Source organism: Carlito syrichta, unplaced genomic scaffold, assembly GCF_000164805.1.
Source record: "Carlito syrichta isolate Samal-C Ts95f unplaced genomic scaffold, Tarsius_syrichta-2.0.1 Scaffold304923, whole genome shotgun sequence".
NCBI classification, from domain to species: domain Eukaryota; kingdom Metazoa; phylum Chordata; class Mammalia; order Primates; family Tarsiidae; genus Carlito; species Carlito syrichta.
In genome coordinates this window covers 21,589-42,100 of record NW_007249019.1, presented here as the reverse complement: position 1 = coordinate 42,100, position 20,512 = coordinate 21,589, and the positions used below count along the sequence as shown (strand labels likewise).

The following is a 20,512-nucleotide window of genomic DNA, read 5'->3' as shown; positions in this document are numbered from 1 at the left end:
CCAGGTAGTTAATTAAAAAAATTATTTTTCTGGGACTGTAGTATTCATGGTATTTGCCAACTTCAGAAACTTGTAATTTGTTAGAGGAGTACTTCTTTATTACATATAGAGTCAATCCTCACTAGTCAGAGTCCACCTGTGAACTTACCTGCTTGCTAAAATTTATTTGTAACCTCAAAAGTAGTACCTGTAGTATTTTCACTGTCATTCACAGACACGCACAGCACAAACTCTGAGTCACCCAAGGCATGTGCTTGCAGCTGACATCTAATAAGGGGCTCTTTGCCTTCCTGTATCAGCTGCCATCCCGTAAACAAGTGTGCTTTTTGCAGTCTATTTAGTGCCATGTTTTTCACATTTGTGTGTGCGTGTGTTTTCATTTTTGGTGATTTCACTGTTTAAAATGTATAGTGCTGAAATGCTGACCAGTGTTCCTAAGTGCGAGAAAGCTGTGATGTGCTTTATGGCAAAAACATGTATGTGAGATAAACTTTGTTCAGGTATGAGTTATCAATAATAATGAATCAATAATATATCATAAATAAGGCATCTTTAAACAGAAATACACATAAAACAAGGTTATATATTGATCAGTTGATTAAAATGTTGTGACCAGAGATACAACAGGAGCCTAACTCTGTATTTCCCCCTGGAACAATGGTCCAGTATTCACTGATTGTTTGTAGTAACATGATAGAATATAACAGATGTAAACAATGAGAAGTTTTTATTTTAAACATTTACACTTTAATATTTAATTTTATATTTGTATTCCTTTTCATAAAAGACAGCACCAGAAACTGAACACGTTTCGGGTGTATTCCCCAAACCTGAATCTACCTCTGCTCAAGGGCCCCCATGTTCCCCCCATGGGAGTCTTATGATACCATAATTTTACATCACTGAAACTGGTACCAGGATACTAGAAAATGGAATTTCAGCTTGAGACTTGGTAGTCAGGATCAATACTCCCATTATTACACTATTCCCTTGTGGAAATCAGTTCTGCCTTAAGATTTGGAAAATTGTTTATAAACTTATATTGCAACTTTGGGCAGAATAAGACTTTAGTGAAACTTGTCATATCCTGGAAAAAAAGAGGTATATCTCTAGTAATAGAAAATGACTTTGAAATGGAATTAACTTTTAAAACAAGTAGCTATTAGGTTGATATACCTGAGTTAAAGAAATTCAAATTATAGTTCAACTTATATTCAAGAAAGTTAAAAGCATAAACCTTTTGTTAGTTGTTGCTACATTCAAAGATTAAATGAATCTTTGGGGATAGCATCTAGAATGCCATCAGTTGCTCATTTTATTTCCAGGTCAGAGATGTTAATAACCTCATGTGTATTCCTTTATATGCTCTTAATAGGGAATGTTGTAAAAGTCATTTATTATTGATAATTAAGACAGCTTGAATCTATAAGAAATACATAAAGTTTAAAATGTCAAGATGCAGACATCTTAGCAGGAGTACTCGGGTGAATCTTGCCATTAGGCATCCCAAAATATTTTAAAACTCTTGCTAAGAAAACCTAAAATCTGAAATTCAGACTTTGGCAAGAATTTTAATTTTAAATGAAGGAGAAATTAATTTGTGGTTTAATGAAAATGATGATAGTAGTAACGTATACTATTTTATTAGGATTAATGACAAAGAGTCTACTGCCAACTGGCACTCAGATAGGAAATGAAGAAGTAAATGTGTCTGTTTGTAGATGATTGAATCTACAAAAAAGCATTAGAACTATATAAGTGAGTTTGGCAAAGTTGTAACACACAAGACCAATATAACAAAAATCAATTGTATTTCTATTCAGGAGCAACTTTAAATTCATTGTAAAATTTAAATGAAAGTGCAAAGGACCTATAATAAACAAAATTTTGAAAAAGAAGAATAAAGTTAGAGAAACCATACTACATGATTTTAACACTACAAGACTGTGTGGTATTGGCAAAAGGATAGACATATTGTCAATTAATTTTTGACAGAAGTGCTAAGGCAATTCACTAGGAAAGGGATAACCTCTGAACAAATGTTTCTAGACCAACTGAACAGCTATATGCAAAAAAATGAACCTCAAGTCTTAGTTTACATCATACCTTAAAATGGATCATAGACCTAAATGAAAGAACTAAAATTGTAAAACTGTTAGAAAACAGGAAATAAATTCTAGTCACTTTAAACTTGGTAAAAATTTCATAAATACAAATCAAAAAAGCACAAACTACAAATTTAAAAATTTATAAAATTTTAAAAGTTGACCTTTTCAAAATCAAAAACTTTTGCCCTACAAGACACTGTTAAGAAAATCAAATGGCAAGCTACAAACTGGAAGAAAAAAATTCCAAAACATACACCAGACAAAAGACTAGTATCTAGAATATATAAAGACCCTTTACAACTAAATAATAAGGAAGTAAACATTCCAATTTTTAAAATGGGCAAAAGATTTTAACAGCACTTCACCAAAGAGAAAAATGGATGGAAAATAAATGTGTGAAAAGATACTCAACATTAGTTAAAGGAAAATGCAAAAAACCATAATGACCACACACACACTATAATGGCAAAAATGTAAAAGATGACCATACCAAGTACTGGCAAAGATGTAAGAGAACTGGAACTCTCAAACACTGCTGGTTGAGAATGTAAAATGGTACAACCACTTCTGAAAACAGTCCAACAGTTTCTTAAAAAGTTAAACAAACACTGTTATATGACCCAGACATTCTACTCCTAAGTAGTTACACAAGAGATGAAAGCATATATCCACAGAAACACATGTACATGAATATTCAGAAATTTATTCATAGTAGTCCCAAACTAGAAACAAACAAATGACCATCAACAGGTAAATTAATAATATATGTGATATATCTGTACAATAAAATACCACTCATTAATTAAAAGTAACAAATTACTAATATAGACAACATAGATGAATGCCAAAATAATTATGTACAGTTAAAGACAAAATAAAGTATGTACTATATGACTCCATTTGTATAAAATTCTACAAAATACAAACCAATCTATAATGGCAGAAAGCAGCTCTGTGTTAAACCTGGGGCTTGGGTGGGGTGAGAAGGGGTTGTTGGTGAAATAGAGGGAACACAAAGGGCATAAGGAAATATCAGAGTGGTGAGTTAGTTCACTATCTTGATTGTGGTGGTAGTTTAATGGGTGTACGTATATGTCAGAACTTATCAAACTGTACACACTAAATCTGTGCAGTTTATTACATGGCAGTTGTATCTCAATAAAGCTATAAAAGAAAAATGAAACTACAAACAATGAAGAGGCTACCCTTGAATTTAAGTCACTGGTAAGCCTTCATATTTGTATGAAACATCTAGTTTTACGTTTCTTGTTTAAAACACCTTTCTGTACTCAATTCAGGCTAGGTTTTTAATTTATTCATTCAAAAATATTTAAGTAGTAATTACGAGTTTTACAGGTATTGTTCCAGGCTCTGAAGTACAGCACAGAACCAGAGTCCCATAATATATCAGTTCTCATAGTTTTATTATTCTACTCTTTACTCTTGTTTTAAAGTTATAATTCATTTACTCATTTAATTACATCCAATTCATTTGATACTCTAATGTAGTTAACTTTGTTTTGGAGGAAATGTTTTAAAAGCCAAATGCAGTGTTATGAAAACATAGATATGATATGCTATTCTTCTAAGTTCTTATCTGCAAATTAAATAAAGCGATACAAGTAAATACTGTTGACAGGTTCTACTTTTGAATGAATATCAATAAAGAATTTAAGTTCACATTATCATTTATGAAATGAAGTCACTAAGCATCAACTACATTAAAAATATTTCCAAAAATTTCACTGTGTGCTATGACCACGAATACTAAACACTTAAGAGAAACAGAAAGAGTTGGAGAAATCAAACTAAGATTAAAAAATCAACTTGATAACTATAATTTTTATTAGTGTAAAATCAGCTGTGGTATTCACCCTCTGTTTTTTCACCTGAGGTGGCAGGTATCAGTTTTTCTTTTCTTTCTAGATCCATTGCTTTGGTCCTTTTGTTTTATTATCTTCATGTTAATTTTGCTTTGAATTTTTACATTTTTCATTCTTCCAAGTTATTCTATGATAGTTTATTTCCTGAACAAGTTAGGCTATTCTAATTTTTCTTCTGTGCATTGGCTTCTCTCATTTTTCTACTTCAAGAAGGAAAAACATATGTAGAACTTATAATTGAAATGCTCTTATGATGGTTAATAATCATTTTTTGAATGACATACCAAAATGTATGTGGCAATCAAGGAAATTTGATCAACTGGGTATTAGATAATGATAAAGAATGATTCTTAGTATACTTAAGCGTGGTAGTAGTACATGGTTATGTTTTGAAAAAGTATCTGTATCTTTTAGAAATTCATACTGAAATATTTACAAACGCAATTACAAAATGCCTGAGATTTGCTTTAAAACGACCCTGGGAATGATGAGTGGTGGTGGCAGTACAGACAAAACACAGTTGACCATAAAGCTGGGTGGTGGTACAAATGGGTTCACTAGTTTCTTATTTATTTATTTGAGTTGGAGTCTCACTCCATTGCCCAGGCTGGAATGCAGTAGCACGCTCACAGTCACTCCAGCGTCGACCTGCTGGGCTCCAGCCAGCGATCCTTCCACCTCAGTCTTCCAAGTAGTGGGAGCTACAGGCGCACGTTACCACGTCTGGCTGATTTTTTGATTTATTGTAGAGATGAGGTCTTGCCAAGTTGCCCAGGCTGTTTTCAAACCCGTGGGCTCAGGCAACCCCTCACTTCGGCCTCCCAAAGTGCTGGGATTACAGGTTTGAGCCACCGCGCCTGGCCTCTTATTTTTATATATGTTAAAGTTTTCCATAATAAAACCTTTTATAAAAGGAATGATGAAGGAGCCCCTAGAAGAACATAGTGCAACACAGATATGGGATACTTCACATAATAAGTAAAAAGATCCCAAAATAGTCAGAAATACAAACATCAAAACAAAGATCTGTAGATTTTTAAAATTGTGTGTGTGTGTGTATGTGTCCGAGTTTGAGGACAAGTAATCCAGTGATACTCTCAAAATGTTACAACACTTCAAACTTCCTGAGGGCAGACACCATATCTATTTGGTTCTCTACTGTCCCTAGCAATGTATCTAATGCCCAGTACATGCAAATACTTAAGGAATGAATGCACCAATGAATTGTTCAATTAGACTTAAGCACCCACATGCAAAAGCTCTGTAAAATCTAAAAAAAAAAAATCATGATAAGGTAGTTTTTAATAATGCTTAGAAAACTACCGTCAATAAATTTTCTCCTTTCCTTCCTATCACTGTCTGTGTCCTTAGCTCCTAGTAGAGCAACCCCTCTTCCACTATATGAAAGCTACCATTTCCGTTTACCACTTCTTGTTCTTTCCTTAGTCAAAATTATTTATAAGCCGGGCTCGGTGGCTCAGCCTGTAATCCCGCGCTTTGGGAGGCTGAGGTGAGTGGATTGCCTGACTGAGCCTGAGGGTTCGAGACCCACCTGGGCAACTTGGCGAGACCTCATCTCTACAATAAATCAAAAAATTAGCCGGGCGTGGTAGCGCACGCCTGTAGTTCCAGCTACTTGGAAGGCTGAGGCGGAAGGATCGCCGTAGCCCAGCAAGTTGAGGCTGCGGTGGCCGGGAGCAGCCACTGCTCTCTAGTCTGGGTGACAGTGAGACTCCAACTAAAAAAAAAAGAAAAAAAAATTATTTATATTTCTGATCTTTGGAATGGTATTTTCTTTCTCAGAATACTCTTAGGTCTTGGGTCTTAGCTCTGAGAAACTGCTTTTCCATAGTTCAATTCATCTCAAACTAAAATAATTTATTTCAAATAGGGAAAGGCCTTTGACAGTTTCTCCTAGTCCCAGTTGTTTTAGATCTTTAATACATATCTTGATATAAATAAGCTGATGCCTTTTCCTAATGAGTTACAGATATTAGTACATGTGGTGTTATGATACAGACACGGGTCTTTATCCACAGCTCCTGGTTTGAAATTCCCATAGCCTTTGTTACAGTCTTTTGCTGTAATATTGAGTATGTAGCCTCAGGGGCAAGCCTCTGGAAACAGAATCTCTCCACCTTCTCCCGCCCTTCTCTCTCACCTGCCACAAGGCAGGTCTCTGCTCTTCCCGGAACTTCTGACTGTGGGTCTTAAGACCCTCCCCAGAGTAGGCTCTGCCCCATACACTGGTGGAAGAAATGCTGACATCATGAAGCTTCCATAAAAACCCAAGAGAACTGAGTTTGAATGCATAGAGGCTGAAGGGAAGGTGAAGAACTCATCCATGTGCCAAGAGAGTGGCGCACCCCAACTCATCAACACGAGCCCCTGCACTTGAGGCTCCTCCAGATCTCGCCCTGTGTCTCTTCATCCGACTGCTCACTTGTATTCTTTAAAACATCCTTCTTATATTAATTCCGTGTTTTGGTGATTTGAGTATGCTTTTTTGGAGGAAAGAACAATCCAACTGGTCTCAGAATGTAACCCTATGCAATGCTAAAATATGATATCTGCTTTCTAAGTATAAAGAATACTTTGATTCTCAAATTTCTTACCATGTATTTTCAATAAATAAAATTTAAGTTTATATGCTTAAAAAAATAAAAAATTAAAACATCCTTCTTAATAAACCAGTAAACCAGTGTTTCCCTGGGTTCTGTGAGGTGCTCTAGGCAAGTTGGATTTGTGGGAATTCCAACTTGAAGTCAGTCAGTCAGAAGTTCTGGAGGCCCAGACTTGGGACTGGGTGGGAGAAAGAAGGGGAGCAGTTTTGGAGATTAAGCCCTCTGGGTAGAGTCCCAGAACTGAATCGGAGGACACCTAGCTGGTGTTCCTGGCTTGGTGGTAGGAAGAAATCCCCACACTTGGTCACAGAAGTCTTTTTCTGTGTCGCTGACTGTTGTGGACTGAGAATAGAGGAAAAACACGGTTTGAGGCTTTTTCCCAAAGCATCACCTCTGGCTTTATTTTGGTTAGGCAGAAATACAAATGCTGTCTGAATTGCTTCCTGGAATATACTTCACAACTGAGACTATCTGATGATTGATTTTATCTCATGGTCAGTATACCAGGAGATAAACAATGTTTATAGCTATACAGAGTCAGAAACATCTTGTGCTGGAGTGGACGGTTTCTCCACAAGCTAAAATGCATGTTTAATAGACTCGATCATGTATACTTAGTGTGACTGTTCCCCTTCCTATATCAAAAGACCATCCTAACCTTTGGAATCCATACAGGAAAAGAGAAACTTTCTATTTCTCCAAGACTTGTTGGATGGAAAGAGCAAATCTCTATACTCATTTAAAAGGTGAAATAGTTGCTTTCCATTTTTATGTCTTTCAGCTTTCTCTCTCAAAAAAGAAAAATAATCCACCAATTTCCAGTAAAGGCCTTATTCAAAACATAAACAAAAACAAGTAAAACATAGAGGAAAACAAAAAAATTTTTACTGATGCTACTTTTCGTATTTCTTTTTACATTCACCTGTAATGAGCTCAATTTTGCTTAAAATGTCAAATTTGGGGCTTAGCAAAAAAAAAAAAAAAATTCCACTTTCCTATATTGGAAGACAGACAATTTCAAGTTAAACAAGGAAATATCTTTCCCCAGAAGCTATGTGCCCTAACTAGCAGCTCTCTTCAACTTTAACCTGCCCCCAAACAAGTTAAGAAAGGCAGGCACTGGAGCATACAGATCTCTTTTATTGTGTCTGTTTAATATGGGCTGATTAAAAACTGCAACATAAAATTGTCTAAAGAGAATCTCTTCCAGGTAAAATCACTCAAAAGTCTAGGGAAATGGCTTATATTATGGTAAAACGTGGACACATACTGAAAATATCAGCTATGTGCAGTTTTTTAAATCAACCTCATCAGAAACTAGAGAAATAGAAACAACAGCATTTTCTCAATCTGTTATGATTTATATAAAACACAAGAGTAATATATGTTCGCTTTATGGATAAAGAACTTTTTAGATGAACATATATAACACAAGACTAAAGACCTTAGGAGATTAGCTTGATCCATTCTATTTGAGTGTAACAGCATACCTGGGGTTGTCTTTAATCTGATTATTATAATCTTTTAATCAGCTTAATCTTTGTAACCCATGCCATAGGGCCTTCAACTCTAAAGAGAAAATAATTTCAGTTATGACAAGCGTGGACTTTGTCTCACTGATGTCTAGTTACCCAAAATAACTTTTTATTTTCCAGCATCTCCTATGAAATTGCTCCTCCCAATAAAACCAATAAATAAGATAAATGAATGTAAACTTAAAATTGAGACCAAACTTCTTGTCATAACTAAGCTATATGACTACAAGTCAAGCAGAATTTTCCTGAGACATATTTGTCAATTCAAATAACTGGAGAATTGTAGAAAGGAAGGCTTAGATTCAAAATAAAACCTGCTATAGATTAAGATGAGAGCTAAATTTATACTGTTTTCTTTGTTCTGGTTCTTGTATTATACTTTGAACAAATCAGTGTTTAATAAATCCTTGTTAGTATAAAAAAGAACTGATAATAAATTTCATCCGCACTAATAAAGATCCAGTAAAACTGAAAATATTTTCAACTACCTAATCAGTAGTCCCCAAACCAATTACTGAAAGTAAATTATAAAATTACTTGAATTATTTATTAGAAATCCAAAAGGTATTTAAATAATATAAACCTGTTGAACAGATTTACAGTATTAAAAAGTTTTGCTTTTAATGTACCTTTGCCTATTATTTCCTATTCAGACATAAATTATTGATCTTTTATATCTTCAGTATGCCTTTAAGACACATTACCAAGATGAACTCATTCACCTGAACAACTTCTCTTATAATAATATCATTATCACAACTAACAGGAAAACACTAGAGCACAGTATTTATATGATTGACCCAGGCATCTACAAATAGACTCAGGAGACAAGAACAAAATAGTGCATTATAAACCATAATTTAAAAATCAAAATTGTATTTGAAAAATATTTATTGCTGTGAGATGGGGTGAAAAGTTAGAGAAAACTCAAATGTAGCTTGACTTAAGGGTAAACGTAATTAGTGAATTAGTTGCTTGGTTGATTAAAATCATGTGACTAAATTATGAGAAAATCCTCTAGGAACCCACAATAATGAACAAAACTGGCCGAACTACTTATTTTTATTTTGAGTACAGGTATCAAAAGTCAAAGATCTGTTTTCTTTATCTTTTTAAAAGATTTATTTCTTAGCATCCTACTTATTTTCTAAGTCCTATTGAAGTTTTTCAGAATCTAAGTTCCTGAAGTTTTCTATAACCCAGAAGTAAAAACAAAACAAAAAGAATCTAAGTTCCTTAAACAGTCTTTTTAAAGTAATTATTTCACTTAAAATAATGGTAAGGGAATTCAAAGAGATCTGAACACCACGAAAAGTTGTACAGGGAAAAAAAATGTAGTCATAAGTTGCTCAACTCTTCTGATTAAACTGACTAATACAATATCTCTCAGTTCCTTGTCAGTTAATGATGTTCTCATTATTCCAGTCATTTCAGCTCTTTCATCTACTTGGAAAGGACTAGCAATTCTATCTTCCCAATCTCTCTTCAATTTGCCTCTTCAATTCCAATGCAAGCTGCCACATACCTCAATACTTCTTACCTGCACTATAGTCCTCTTATCCTAAATAGTCTCCCTGCTTCTACTCTCTTCAAATACTAATCCAGTTCAACCAGAAAACAACTTTCAGATTGATATCAGTGAAGTACCACTCTCAACATGCCACTTTTATGTGTAAAAATCTTTTAAAAGGGGGTTGTGACTCTAAAACAGAAAAATGCTTACAGTGCATTAAGCAGAGAAACGAAATTCAAGAATAAAAGATTGTGTATGCATATTAGAAATAACTAGAAAAGAACACAAAAAATTAAGAGAATTAATTTAAAAGGGACAGGGACTTGGGATTTACCAACATTTCCTATTTGTTACAATGACATTTATGAAACAAATTAGTAAAAACTTTCAGTTGACCACTTACTGCTTACATACCATAAAGCTTAAGCGCTGTCATCTGGCTTCCGAACCTGACTTTACAGCTTATTTTCAAACTCTCCTTTTCACACAACCTAAAACTCCAGACAAACTGAACTATCCATTTCTCATATGGGTTCCTGACTGTTCTTTCCCAGCTATGAGTCACTGCTGACATCATCTCCTCCAGTTGGTATATTCCCTTCCTCTATTTCTATGTGTCCAAATACTGACTACCCTTCACAGTCCAGTTCAAATGATACATTCTCCACTAAACTATCCCTGATGTTTCCTTACTAAAAACTCCAATAAGCATTTCATCTATTTTTTCCTATAATATATAGCATGCTGTATTTTGTATTGCAAGCTCTGTGTGTGTGTGTGTGTGTGTGTGTGTATACAAAGTAGCCCTCTTTAGAACAGGGACTTTGTTTTAGCCATCTTTGTACTCAGGACATAACATAGCATCTTTCTCAATAAATATATAAAATGAGTAAGTACTTTCAAAAGGCAAGGGCTAGTCAGACAAAAAACTGACTGCAATTCTTTCTTTTATATTATGATTTTCCGTCTTTTTGTCACTCAGATTTATTCCTAACCTAACCTTCTTACCTGAAGATATGTTATTCTCCGTTGGACCAGTTCGGTCAGATCTTTGGCCTCTTTTTCCCGCCAGTCACCTGCTCCATCTGTCTGACTGAGGTAGTATAGATCTGTCATTATAGACCTGTTGAAACAAATAACATCAGAGGTTTAACTTATTTGTGCTGCTTCAATGGATTACAAAAAGTCTTAAGAAGGGAGTCAAATTCTTCATAAAGATTAATGCTCAAGGTGATGCTAGTACTAGTCTTTTATTTTCTATCAAGGCTGTGAAAGTCAAAAATCAGTCTCTACCATCCAATGTTCATTTCTATGATAGATGTTTTACTGTTGAGAAAACATACTTTTTTCCCCCAGGCCAGTCAGCTACACTTTTTCCCCAACATAGACAAAGCACTATAGAGATCTGGAGAAGTGGATATGCAAAGCAAAGAAGTAAGTACATTAGCAGAAGGGAGAGAAGGAAGCTGGTGTCAGTATTTGAATAGTACTCCTTGGTTCTCTCTACTGTCATTTCATGTCCCCTCTTACATTTTCTCTTCCTACTTAAATACTCTGAATGGTTGAGAAAAGATGAGAGGAAAATTTTGATACAGCTCTTCAACAATGGTCTAAACCAAAGGTCAGCCAACTTTTTCTTCAAAGGGCCAGATAATAAATTCTTCGGGCTTTGTGGGCCTCTGTTGCCTTTGTAGCTCATAGATAGCTGTGTTATAAAACTTTATTTACAAAAATAGGCAATGAGCTAGATTTGACCCTTGGACCATAATTTGCTGATCTCTGGCCTAAACTAATACAATAATTGTTAAGAAACTCTACCACTCTGTGTAGCATCAGTAATTTAAATGATAATATGCTGGATTTCCTGCAGAGCAAACTTAAATCCCCAGTAAACTAGAAAGAGAAACTTTAGGGCTGGTGCAGATAGTTTTATTTATACTGCATTAGATAAAAGCTATAACCTGCATTTAGCAATAAAGAAAAATAAAAAGCAAGTCTTTAACAGTCCCCATCAATCTGTCAGCCAACAGATATTTCTGACCATGTATCACTCCCAGCATTACCAACTGAGCCATTATCTTCTTTTACCTGAGTTACTACAACAGCCTCTTAACAAGGTCTCCCCACTTCCATCCTTGGCTGTATGTACAGTCTGGTCGCAACACAGCAGCCAGACCCTGTTACAACATCATGTACTCCTTTGCTCTTAATATGAATTGGCTCTTCTTCTCCCTCAAGAGTCAAAGCCAAACGGACTTCTTTGATCTGCGAGACCCCACACAGTATGGCCCACCACCATCTCCTGACTCCTCTTCTTTCACCATCCTCCTGGACTTCCCTACTTCAGCCACTCCAGTCTTGTTGCTACCCTGCAAGTGCCAGGCATATTACTGCTCAGCGTTCTTATATTTGCTCCTCCCTGCCCTGGAAGGCTCTTTTCTCAGACATCCATTCACATGGCTCACTCAAATGTCTTTCAAATCTTTGCTCAAATGTCACCGTTTCTATAAGGCTTTCCCAGACTACTTAAAAATTCACCTCCCCGCCTCCCAATCACCATCCTTTGGCTTTCCCTCTCCTCCTTCTCTGCTTATATTTTTCCAATTATCACTTTCTAATATACACTATCATTTACTTCTCTATTTTATTATCTTTCTGCCCTTACTATAATTTAAGTTCCATGAGAGTGAATTTTGTTTTTTCGACTCAGTGTCACCCAGGTTGGAGTACAGTGGCATGATCATGGCTCACCACAGCCTTGACTTCCTGGGCTCAGGGGATCCTTCCATCTCAGTCTCCTGAGTAGCCACGACTACAGCTCACTACCACACTTGGCTATGTTTTTTTATTTTTTGCAGAGACGAGGTCTCACTATGTTGCCCAGGCTGGTCTTGACCTCCTAGGCTCAAATGATCCTCCGGCCTTGATCTCCCAAAGTGTTGGGATTACCGGTGTGAGCCACCAAGCCTGGTCCTTGTTTTTTAATTTTGTTTCGTATTAAATCAGCACTTGGGACAGTGCTGGTCACAGACAAAACGTTTGATAAATATCTTTAAATGGATACATGAAATGAAAAAGTAGCAAAAGAAAAATCTTCAAGAGTTCAGGTAATGAGATAATGGTGATAATGTTTATCTTTCAGTTTGGTGGTATAGAGATCTGGGGAATAATCTCTAACTAGTTGTAGCTCCAGCTTCACCTCTTCTCAATACTTTACATTAAATCTTTAACTGCTTAACAGTATGGATTATTTCCCTGTGATAATTATACAGTTAGAAATGCATTTATATTTGTCAGAAAAGTATATACATATTCATAAAACATAAAACACATACACTTCTAAAAAATTACCTACGATGATTTAACTAAAAGCATAAAGCATCAGCTGGAGGTTCCAGAAGTACTTAAAGAAAACTGATCTATAACATTAAATAAAAACAACAACAGTGAACAGGTATTCCTATCTCACCATGGGCCAGACACCTATTCTGGGTGCTTTAAATCATTTCATTTAATCCTCACAACTATTGTATAAACTAGGCATTGAGAGGTTAAATAATTTGCTCCAAGTTACAAAGCTTAGAAACGCCATAGCAGGAATTCTAACCCAAGCAATGTGATTCTAAAGCCCAAGCTTCTAACTACTACATTAACAAATATCAAAATAGGAGGTTCAGAGTATAGTAATATATACTTTGCTCAGTGTACATATTCAAAATCAGAAAGTCTGAATCTGAGGAGAAAGCTTTGGGAGCCAGAGAACGATTGTTCAATTTTGAGTCTACCTCTTACAAGCTTTGCATCCTAGAAGGGTTATTTTGACATCTCTGAGATTTAGTCACTTCATCTAAACTAAGTATCATAAAATCTTCCATAAAGCTTCTTTTTTTTTTTTTGAGTTGGAGTCTCACTCTGTCACCCAGACTGGAGTGCAGTGGCCGCTCCCGGCCACCGCAGCCTTGACCTGCCGGGCTCTGGCAATCCTTCCGCCTCAGCCTTCCAAGTAGCTGGAATTACAGGCATGTGCTACCACGCCTGGCTGATTTTTTTGATTTGTTGTAGAGATGAGGCCTTGCTTCCCAGGCGGGTCTCGAACCTGCGGGCTCAGGCGATCCACTCACCTCAGCCTCCCAAAGGCGCGGGATTACAGGCTGAGCCACCAAGCCCGGCTTCCATAAAACTTCTTAAAAACTAAATAGTGATAATATGAGGGGGGAACGCCAAAAAGCCCAGAATTTATTTACAGAAAATGATGTATTTATTTACACTTCGGCCACCTTCAAAGTAGTCTACGTTTGATGCAACATACCTATTGTGATGCTTTTGGGTGTCTTTTAGTGTTTCTGCTGGGTCCTCCCCCCGCCCCCACATCAGCAAAACGTTTCCCTTTGAAGACTTTTTTCGTCCAGAGAGACCCCCCGCAAAAAAAGTTGCCTGAGTGAGATCAGATAAATAGGGAGAATGGGGCACGGGTGTCATGCCATTTTTGGTCAAAACCTGCTCAACACTCAGAGTGGTGTAGATGGGTGTGCTCATACATCACCCATCAAGACATGGGCAAAGGTGTTGAAAGAATCTTCAAAAAAAATTCACTGAAGTCAAATGCAGCCTCTCACAACAATGCTAGCTGGTACACTGATGCCAATGGGTTCCTAGAATACTTACCTAGCGAGGAAGCCTGTACTACAGGGGTCTGCCCTCCAAAAGATAATCCCAATTTTTTTTTGTGTGTGTTTGTCTCCCTTGTACACACAAAGTAATAAATGTAGTCACTGCTTTTTTTTTTTTAACAAGAGCTAAAGGCCTTCAGACAGTGATTTCAGAGCTTTTCCCGTGTCTGAAGAGCACCTACTAATAATCCTACAGCCAAGAGGAAGGATCCATTGGGTGCAGGTAACAGTAATATGTGGTAGTAAAGGCCAGTAATAAAGATGATTCGATATCCACTTCCCTGTAACACCATGAAGAAGAGAATTGATCAATGAGACTAATTTTAACAAATGATTAAAGATGCCCTCAACAACTATGATTTTCCTAGGAGTATATGACATGGTCTTAGCACTCTTGTTCCTGGTTCTTGACTAGATGCTAAACCATTTAGTAACAAAGCAAAGGCAGTCCACAGCAAAGTCTTATTTACTATCATAGAAAACCATTAAAATTACACACGATTAACAGAGACTAGCCCCTTTGAATATTTTGAAAAATTTGAATAATTTGAAAAATTATTAAAATACATATAAAAATTAAAAATCTTAGCCATGGATTGGAATATTCAACCTAAATTAACAGGAACAGCTTTGAACAATGCTTTGGAGTAATAGGGTCATCTGTGAAACGTTTTGGACATTTGTTTGATATCCACACACAGGACACTTTGCAGCCTAGCTATTTCCATTTTCACTCTTTTTAAAGCAGGACAAAAGTCTAATATGTGATGTCTTATCTATTTTTATATTTGTTATTCTCACATAAGATCCAACACATTTTCTTATCATGCAAAAGAAAATTTAAAACCAAACTTACAACTTACTGCTTCCTTAAGAAATTAACCTGTAGTCTAATACACTGAGCAAAGTTTCAACTTCTAACTGTTTTCAGATTACAAAACTGAATCTCCCACAGACGTTTATGTAGACTACCTTATTCTTCTGTAGTTACTGGGGGCAACGTCACCATTCATATGAAATTGTGAGTTGATCATGGAAACCCAGAAGTCTTTAATGAGAATAGTGCTATAGGGTTGGCGAGAAGTTTATTTAAAGCATTTTCCCAGTTTTATAAGACTCTTTCCCAACACCCTCATCACACTCATTATCCTTTCTATTTCAAAGATTTCATCACATTCAAATGTGTTCATTCACTTTCTCTTATCTATCAAATAGGAGTAATCACAAAACCTGTTACAAGTCTCAACTTTAAGTAGTAATGTTTCTGGAGATGTCATTCAGTGGAATAAATGACCAGTCTATCAGCAGAAGCTTGTTGAAGGAAAAAAAGGAAACTCAATATGCTCGGCGAAGTTTTACATTAAAAGTTTCATGTTCTTACACACACGGACAGCACATGTATGCACTAATAGAGATAAAATGCTCTACACTGACAACCATCATATAGCCTCAAGCAGGTAAAAACTGCATTAGTCTGGACAACTTATTCAGTAAATGGTGCTGGGAAAACTGGCCAACCACATGCAGAAGATTGAAACAGGATCCCTATATATCCCCATACACAAAAATTAACTCCAAATGGATCAGAGACCTAAATGTAAAACCTCAAACCATAAGAACCTTAGGAAATGAAGGACATACCCTCATGGAAATTGGAACTGGCATCCAATTCCTGAACAAACTCGAAACCCACAGGCCATAAGGGATAAGATAGACAAGTGGGACCTCATTAAACTGACAAGCTTCTGCAAAGCCAAAGAAACCATCAAGAGAGCAGGGAGACAGTCTACAGACTGGGAAAAAGTATTTGCCAATTCCAGGTCTGACAAAGGCTTAACATCTTGGATCTACAAGGAACTCACATGTGCTGAAAAGAAAAAAACAAGCAACCCCATTATAAAATGGGCAAAAGATATGAACAGACACTTCACAAAGGAAGACATCCGAGCAGCCAACAGACACATGAAGAAATGCTCAACCTCACTAATCATCAGGGAGATGCAAATCAAAACCACACTGAGATACCACCTGACTCCAGTCAGAATGGCAATTATCAGTAACTCAGAAAATAATAGTTGTTAGAGAGGATGTGGTGAAAAGGGAACACTCCTACACTGTTGGTGGGAGTATAAACTAGTGCAACCTCTGCGGAAAGCAGTGTGGCGATTCCTAAAAGCTCTAAATATCAACCTCCCATATGACCCTGCAATCCCCCTACTGGGAATATACCCTGAAGAACTCAAATTACTCTATAAAAAAGATACCTGCACATGAATGTTTATCGCAGTATTGTTCACGATAGCAAAAACCTGGAACCAACCACGCTGCCCATCAAAAGAGGACTGGATTAAAAAACTGTGGTACATATACACAATGGAATACTATGCAGCCATAAAAAAGAACAAAATCATGAATTTTGCAGCAGCCTGGATGGAGCTAGAGTCTATAATACTGAGTGACCTCTCACAGAAACAAAGATCTGAGTATCACTTATTCTCACTCACATAGTGGACCTTGATCATCCAACACACTACCATAAGAAAATGACTGACAGTGGTGGGAAACTATTGGGGGGGGATGAGACTAATGGTAGTAAACATCTGTCTGGGGATGGGGAGACACCTGTTATCAACAAGGGGGCCTGAATGAAGCATGTTTGTATACCTAACCCTTAACTGTACCCCTACAATATCAAAATAAAAAATATTGATTAAAAAAAAACTGCATTAGCTTAATTTGGAGGGGAAAGTCCTTTGAAATATAAGAATTAGCATGGTTTATGCCTTCGTGTCATAGTAATTAAGACATTCTTTTACCACTGGGAGTGGCTGATGTACATTATATATTTTTTAAATAAATTAGAGTTTACAAGTTGATATCAATCCTAACTCTTGGCAATTAACTATTCACATTCATCCTAGTCTCTGTCTAGAAAGCAGAATAACCAAACAACTAGAAGACCGAACACTACAAAAAAAAAAAAAAAAAAAGGACACTTCAAAAAAATGATAATGCAGTCAGGGTCTCAGTATAAGTCATTCTACTATACAGTCCACTAAAATTAAGTATTAAGTACTTTTTATTTCTTGATCTCTCTATTGGAGACCATGTAAGGAAGACAGTTAAGTCCAGGAAAAACCTTAAATTCAAACTCGTTCTTTGCTGAGTCAATAATATGTGAAAGCTACTACCCTCAAAATTTATTTTTTTGACTAAAGACATGAGAAAAATCAAATAAGAAAGGAAAACATGGTGACTCAAAACGATTCTGTAGAAGCCCTGGGTTTTCAGTGTCTCTATCCTGAAACCCAATCTCCTAGAAGAGTCCTTAGAGCTAGGAATCTGGCAGTCTCGGTTTTGACTAGGAAGATACCAAGAAATCTAGTGGGTAGCAGTGAATCTAAGGACTGTCATATGAGGCCTGGTCAAGGTTGGGAAATACAAACCTCAGGTAAGTACCAGCAAAACAGTACCTGGAGACACTGTGTAGACTAGAATAGAACTGGAAGCACTGCATAGACTAGAATAGACACTGAGAGCAAGCAGGCTATATCAGGTTTGGTCAAAACCTCTATTTAAAAAACTGGTTATATTTTACAGTCTGGGCATTTTCTGTTAATTTCTCTATTTTTCTATTTTAATAGTCATAAAATGTTTTTTTAAAAAAGAGTTCTAGTATGTCACTGAGGAATCAACCACAAGAAGGGTTTTTTCCATCTGATTCAAAATGTTCACAGGAGGTCTCCCTTGAGGGCCAGCACAGAGATGTAATTCAAGTGAGAAAATTCAAAGGCGAAGGAATTGACATTTATGAAGGTAAATGTGACTAAGGGAGGCTGTACCACAAAGTCTAATCCATGGGCAAGAAAAATCACTTGGTTTTGTCCAAGGCTACTATTACTGTGGTTTTCCCCCAGGGCAAAAATAAGCAGTATCAAGGATAAAAATGTGACCAGGAGACAGGTAGGGAAACAAAATTCCCTATGGTCTTCCTGTCTCAAGGAGAAATTTTAGAATGCTACCATCTTGACAGAGGACATAGGTGGGAAAGATCTAGAAGAACAATAACAACATCTTACACTATTTTTTTTGAGATTAGAAAATAGAGTTTATTTAGAAAGTAAATTGGAGAGAGAGAGAGAGAGAGAGAGAGAGAGAGAGAGAGAAGATTCATCTCCCCAAGGTAAGGAAGGGGGCCAAAGCCAGGCAACATGGCCTGGCCATAGCTCAAAGAGCACACAGCTTAGCAAGGCAATGGCCAGCTCACACTATTATATAAAACGACAAGCATGTCACTTGGTGAGTGATGTCTATGAGGTTTATGTTCAGGCTCCAGGGCTTAAAATGTTTCCTAGTTAGCACTTCAACAATGTGCCCTTATCTGCTCCTACTCTGCAGGGTTTAACAGTTTTCTAGTTACATCCACTTATGAGTGTTCCTGACTAGAGCACAATCTATACTGTGCCAGGCACTATGAAAAGTGTCTTATATATGTTTCCTCATTTAATCATCACAATGCTGTGATACAGGAATTATATCTCCATGTGTAGAAGAGAAAATAAAGCCGAGAGAAGCTAAGTACTTAGTAATTAAGAGAAGGAATTTTGAGGCTGGGCACAGTGGCTCATGCCTGAAATCCTAGCACTTTGGGAGCCTGAGGCAGGAGGATCATCTGAACTCAGAAGTTTAAGATCAGCCTGGCAACATAGATCCCATCTCTACAAAAAGAATTAAAAAATAAAACAATAAGTCAGGCGTGATGGTGCACATCTGTAATCCCAGTTACATGGGAGGCTGGTAGCAAGGATTGCCTGAGTCCAGGAGGTGCAGGCTATGGTGAGCTGTGATTATGCCACTGTGCTTAAAGTCTTGATGACAGAGTGAGATTCCAACTCAATAAAAAGAGAGAGAGAGAGAGAGAAACAATTTCAAAGTAAAACAGCTCTGCTACTTATTTGTGTAAGCCACTTAAATTCTCTAAGGCCTAAGTACAACTTTAGTTATTCAAAAGGGAATATTAATGCTTACCTCATAGGATTATTGTGCTGGTTAAATAAGAAAATAAATGCAGAGTCTTTATCATGTGACTGGCATACAGGAAATTCTTAGCAAGTGATTATTTTTAATATCAAGGTTATTCTTGAGTTTGGAATGCCCAAAGGATGTATGGGAGGGGAGGCAAAACAGAATCATGGCCACTAAATAAAACACCCTTTTTCACTCCACGATTCTTCTTTGAATGCAAACTTTACTTGGGGGGGGGTGTTCCTTTATAGGAGATGAAGAATCATTATCTGCTGATAGAAACTAAGTGACAAGCAGAATAAGGACAACTGAACATGAAAACGTAACCCTCTGTGCATGAACAGTAGGAAGAGTGTTCTAGTGCCACTTGAAAATAAGCCTGAATTCCTCAGTAGAAAGACTATCATACAAAAAACTTTGTTCAAAGAAATCCAAAACTTGAAAGACAGTATGTATCCATATTCAAATTTAATGTAAGTCTCAATCAAATCCCATCTCAAAGAACTTAGTAAGACTTCCTTCATGCCTTCCCCTCCCCCAGTGTCTCTCTGTGTTTGTATGTGTATGTAATAAAACACAACAGAAAATTTGAAGTCTTACAAAACTTAACTTTTCAAGAATGAAAATATCAATTCTTAGATCTTCCAAAGAGAGAGAAAACATGAATTATTGGGCAACAACTGCTACAATCAGAAACGTAAACAAATCTATAGGCGATTAACCTATCAGTCCTTTCCCTATATCAGTCAGATTCTGTACCCCTTATTTGATTCAAAGTCAGTTCCTTTGTTACATGATCCCTCACCACACCTTTTGGCACATTAGCTAGTTGTCAGTCAGTATCATTAATCATAAGTATTACTCATCATCTGAAAACACAGCTAACATTTAGTGTTAGTAAAGCTGCTTTATGTATTACTGATGAGATGATGTAGACTAGGCAAGGGAGAAGAGACTGCTGCTTCTCCAAATTGTTTTTCAACAGTTTCAGTCAACATAGTTGAAAAAGAGCTAATCAGCTCTGTAAGGCCTCCTGTCCTTCAGCGTGAAGTTTAATAATTGCTATAATTTAAAGCAGAAAGAAGCAGCTCTGGTAACTGGTGTCTGGCAACAAAAATAATCAAAACAACAATGACTAAGTTCAATATGTCTCT

General features: G+C 36.5%; 1 protein-coding gene across 1 annotated transcript in view; it reads right to left on the bottom strand.

Annotated features, from left to right (window-relative positions):
* The window catches only part of LOC103263350 (alpha-(1,6)-fucosyltransferase-like), a 57,511-nt gene that overhangs the window by 22,508 nt on the left and 14,491 nt on the right, over nucleotides 1–20,512 (bottom strand). The window contains exon 4 of the mRNA XM_008061032.1: nucleotides 10,672–10,786. Within this exon, the coding sequence (XP_008059223.1) occupies nucleotides 10,672–10,786 (115 nt within the window). The remainder of the gene's footprint in view (nucleotides 1–10,671; nucleotides 10,787–20,512) is intronic.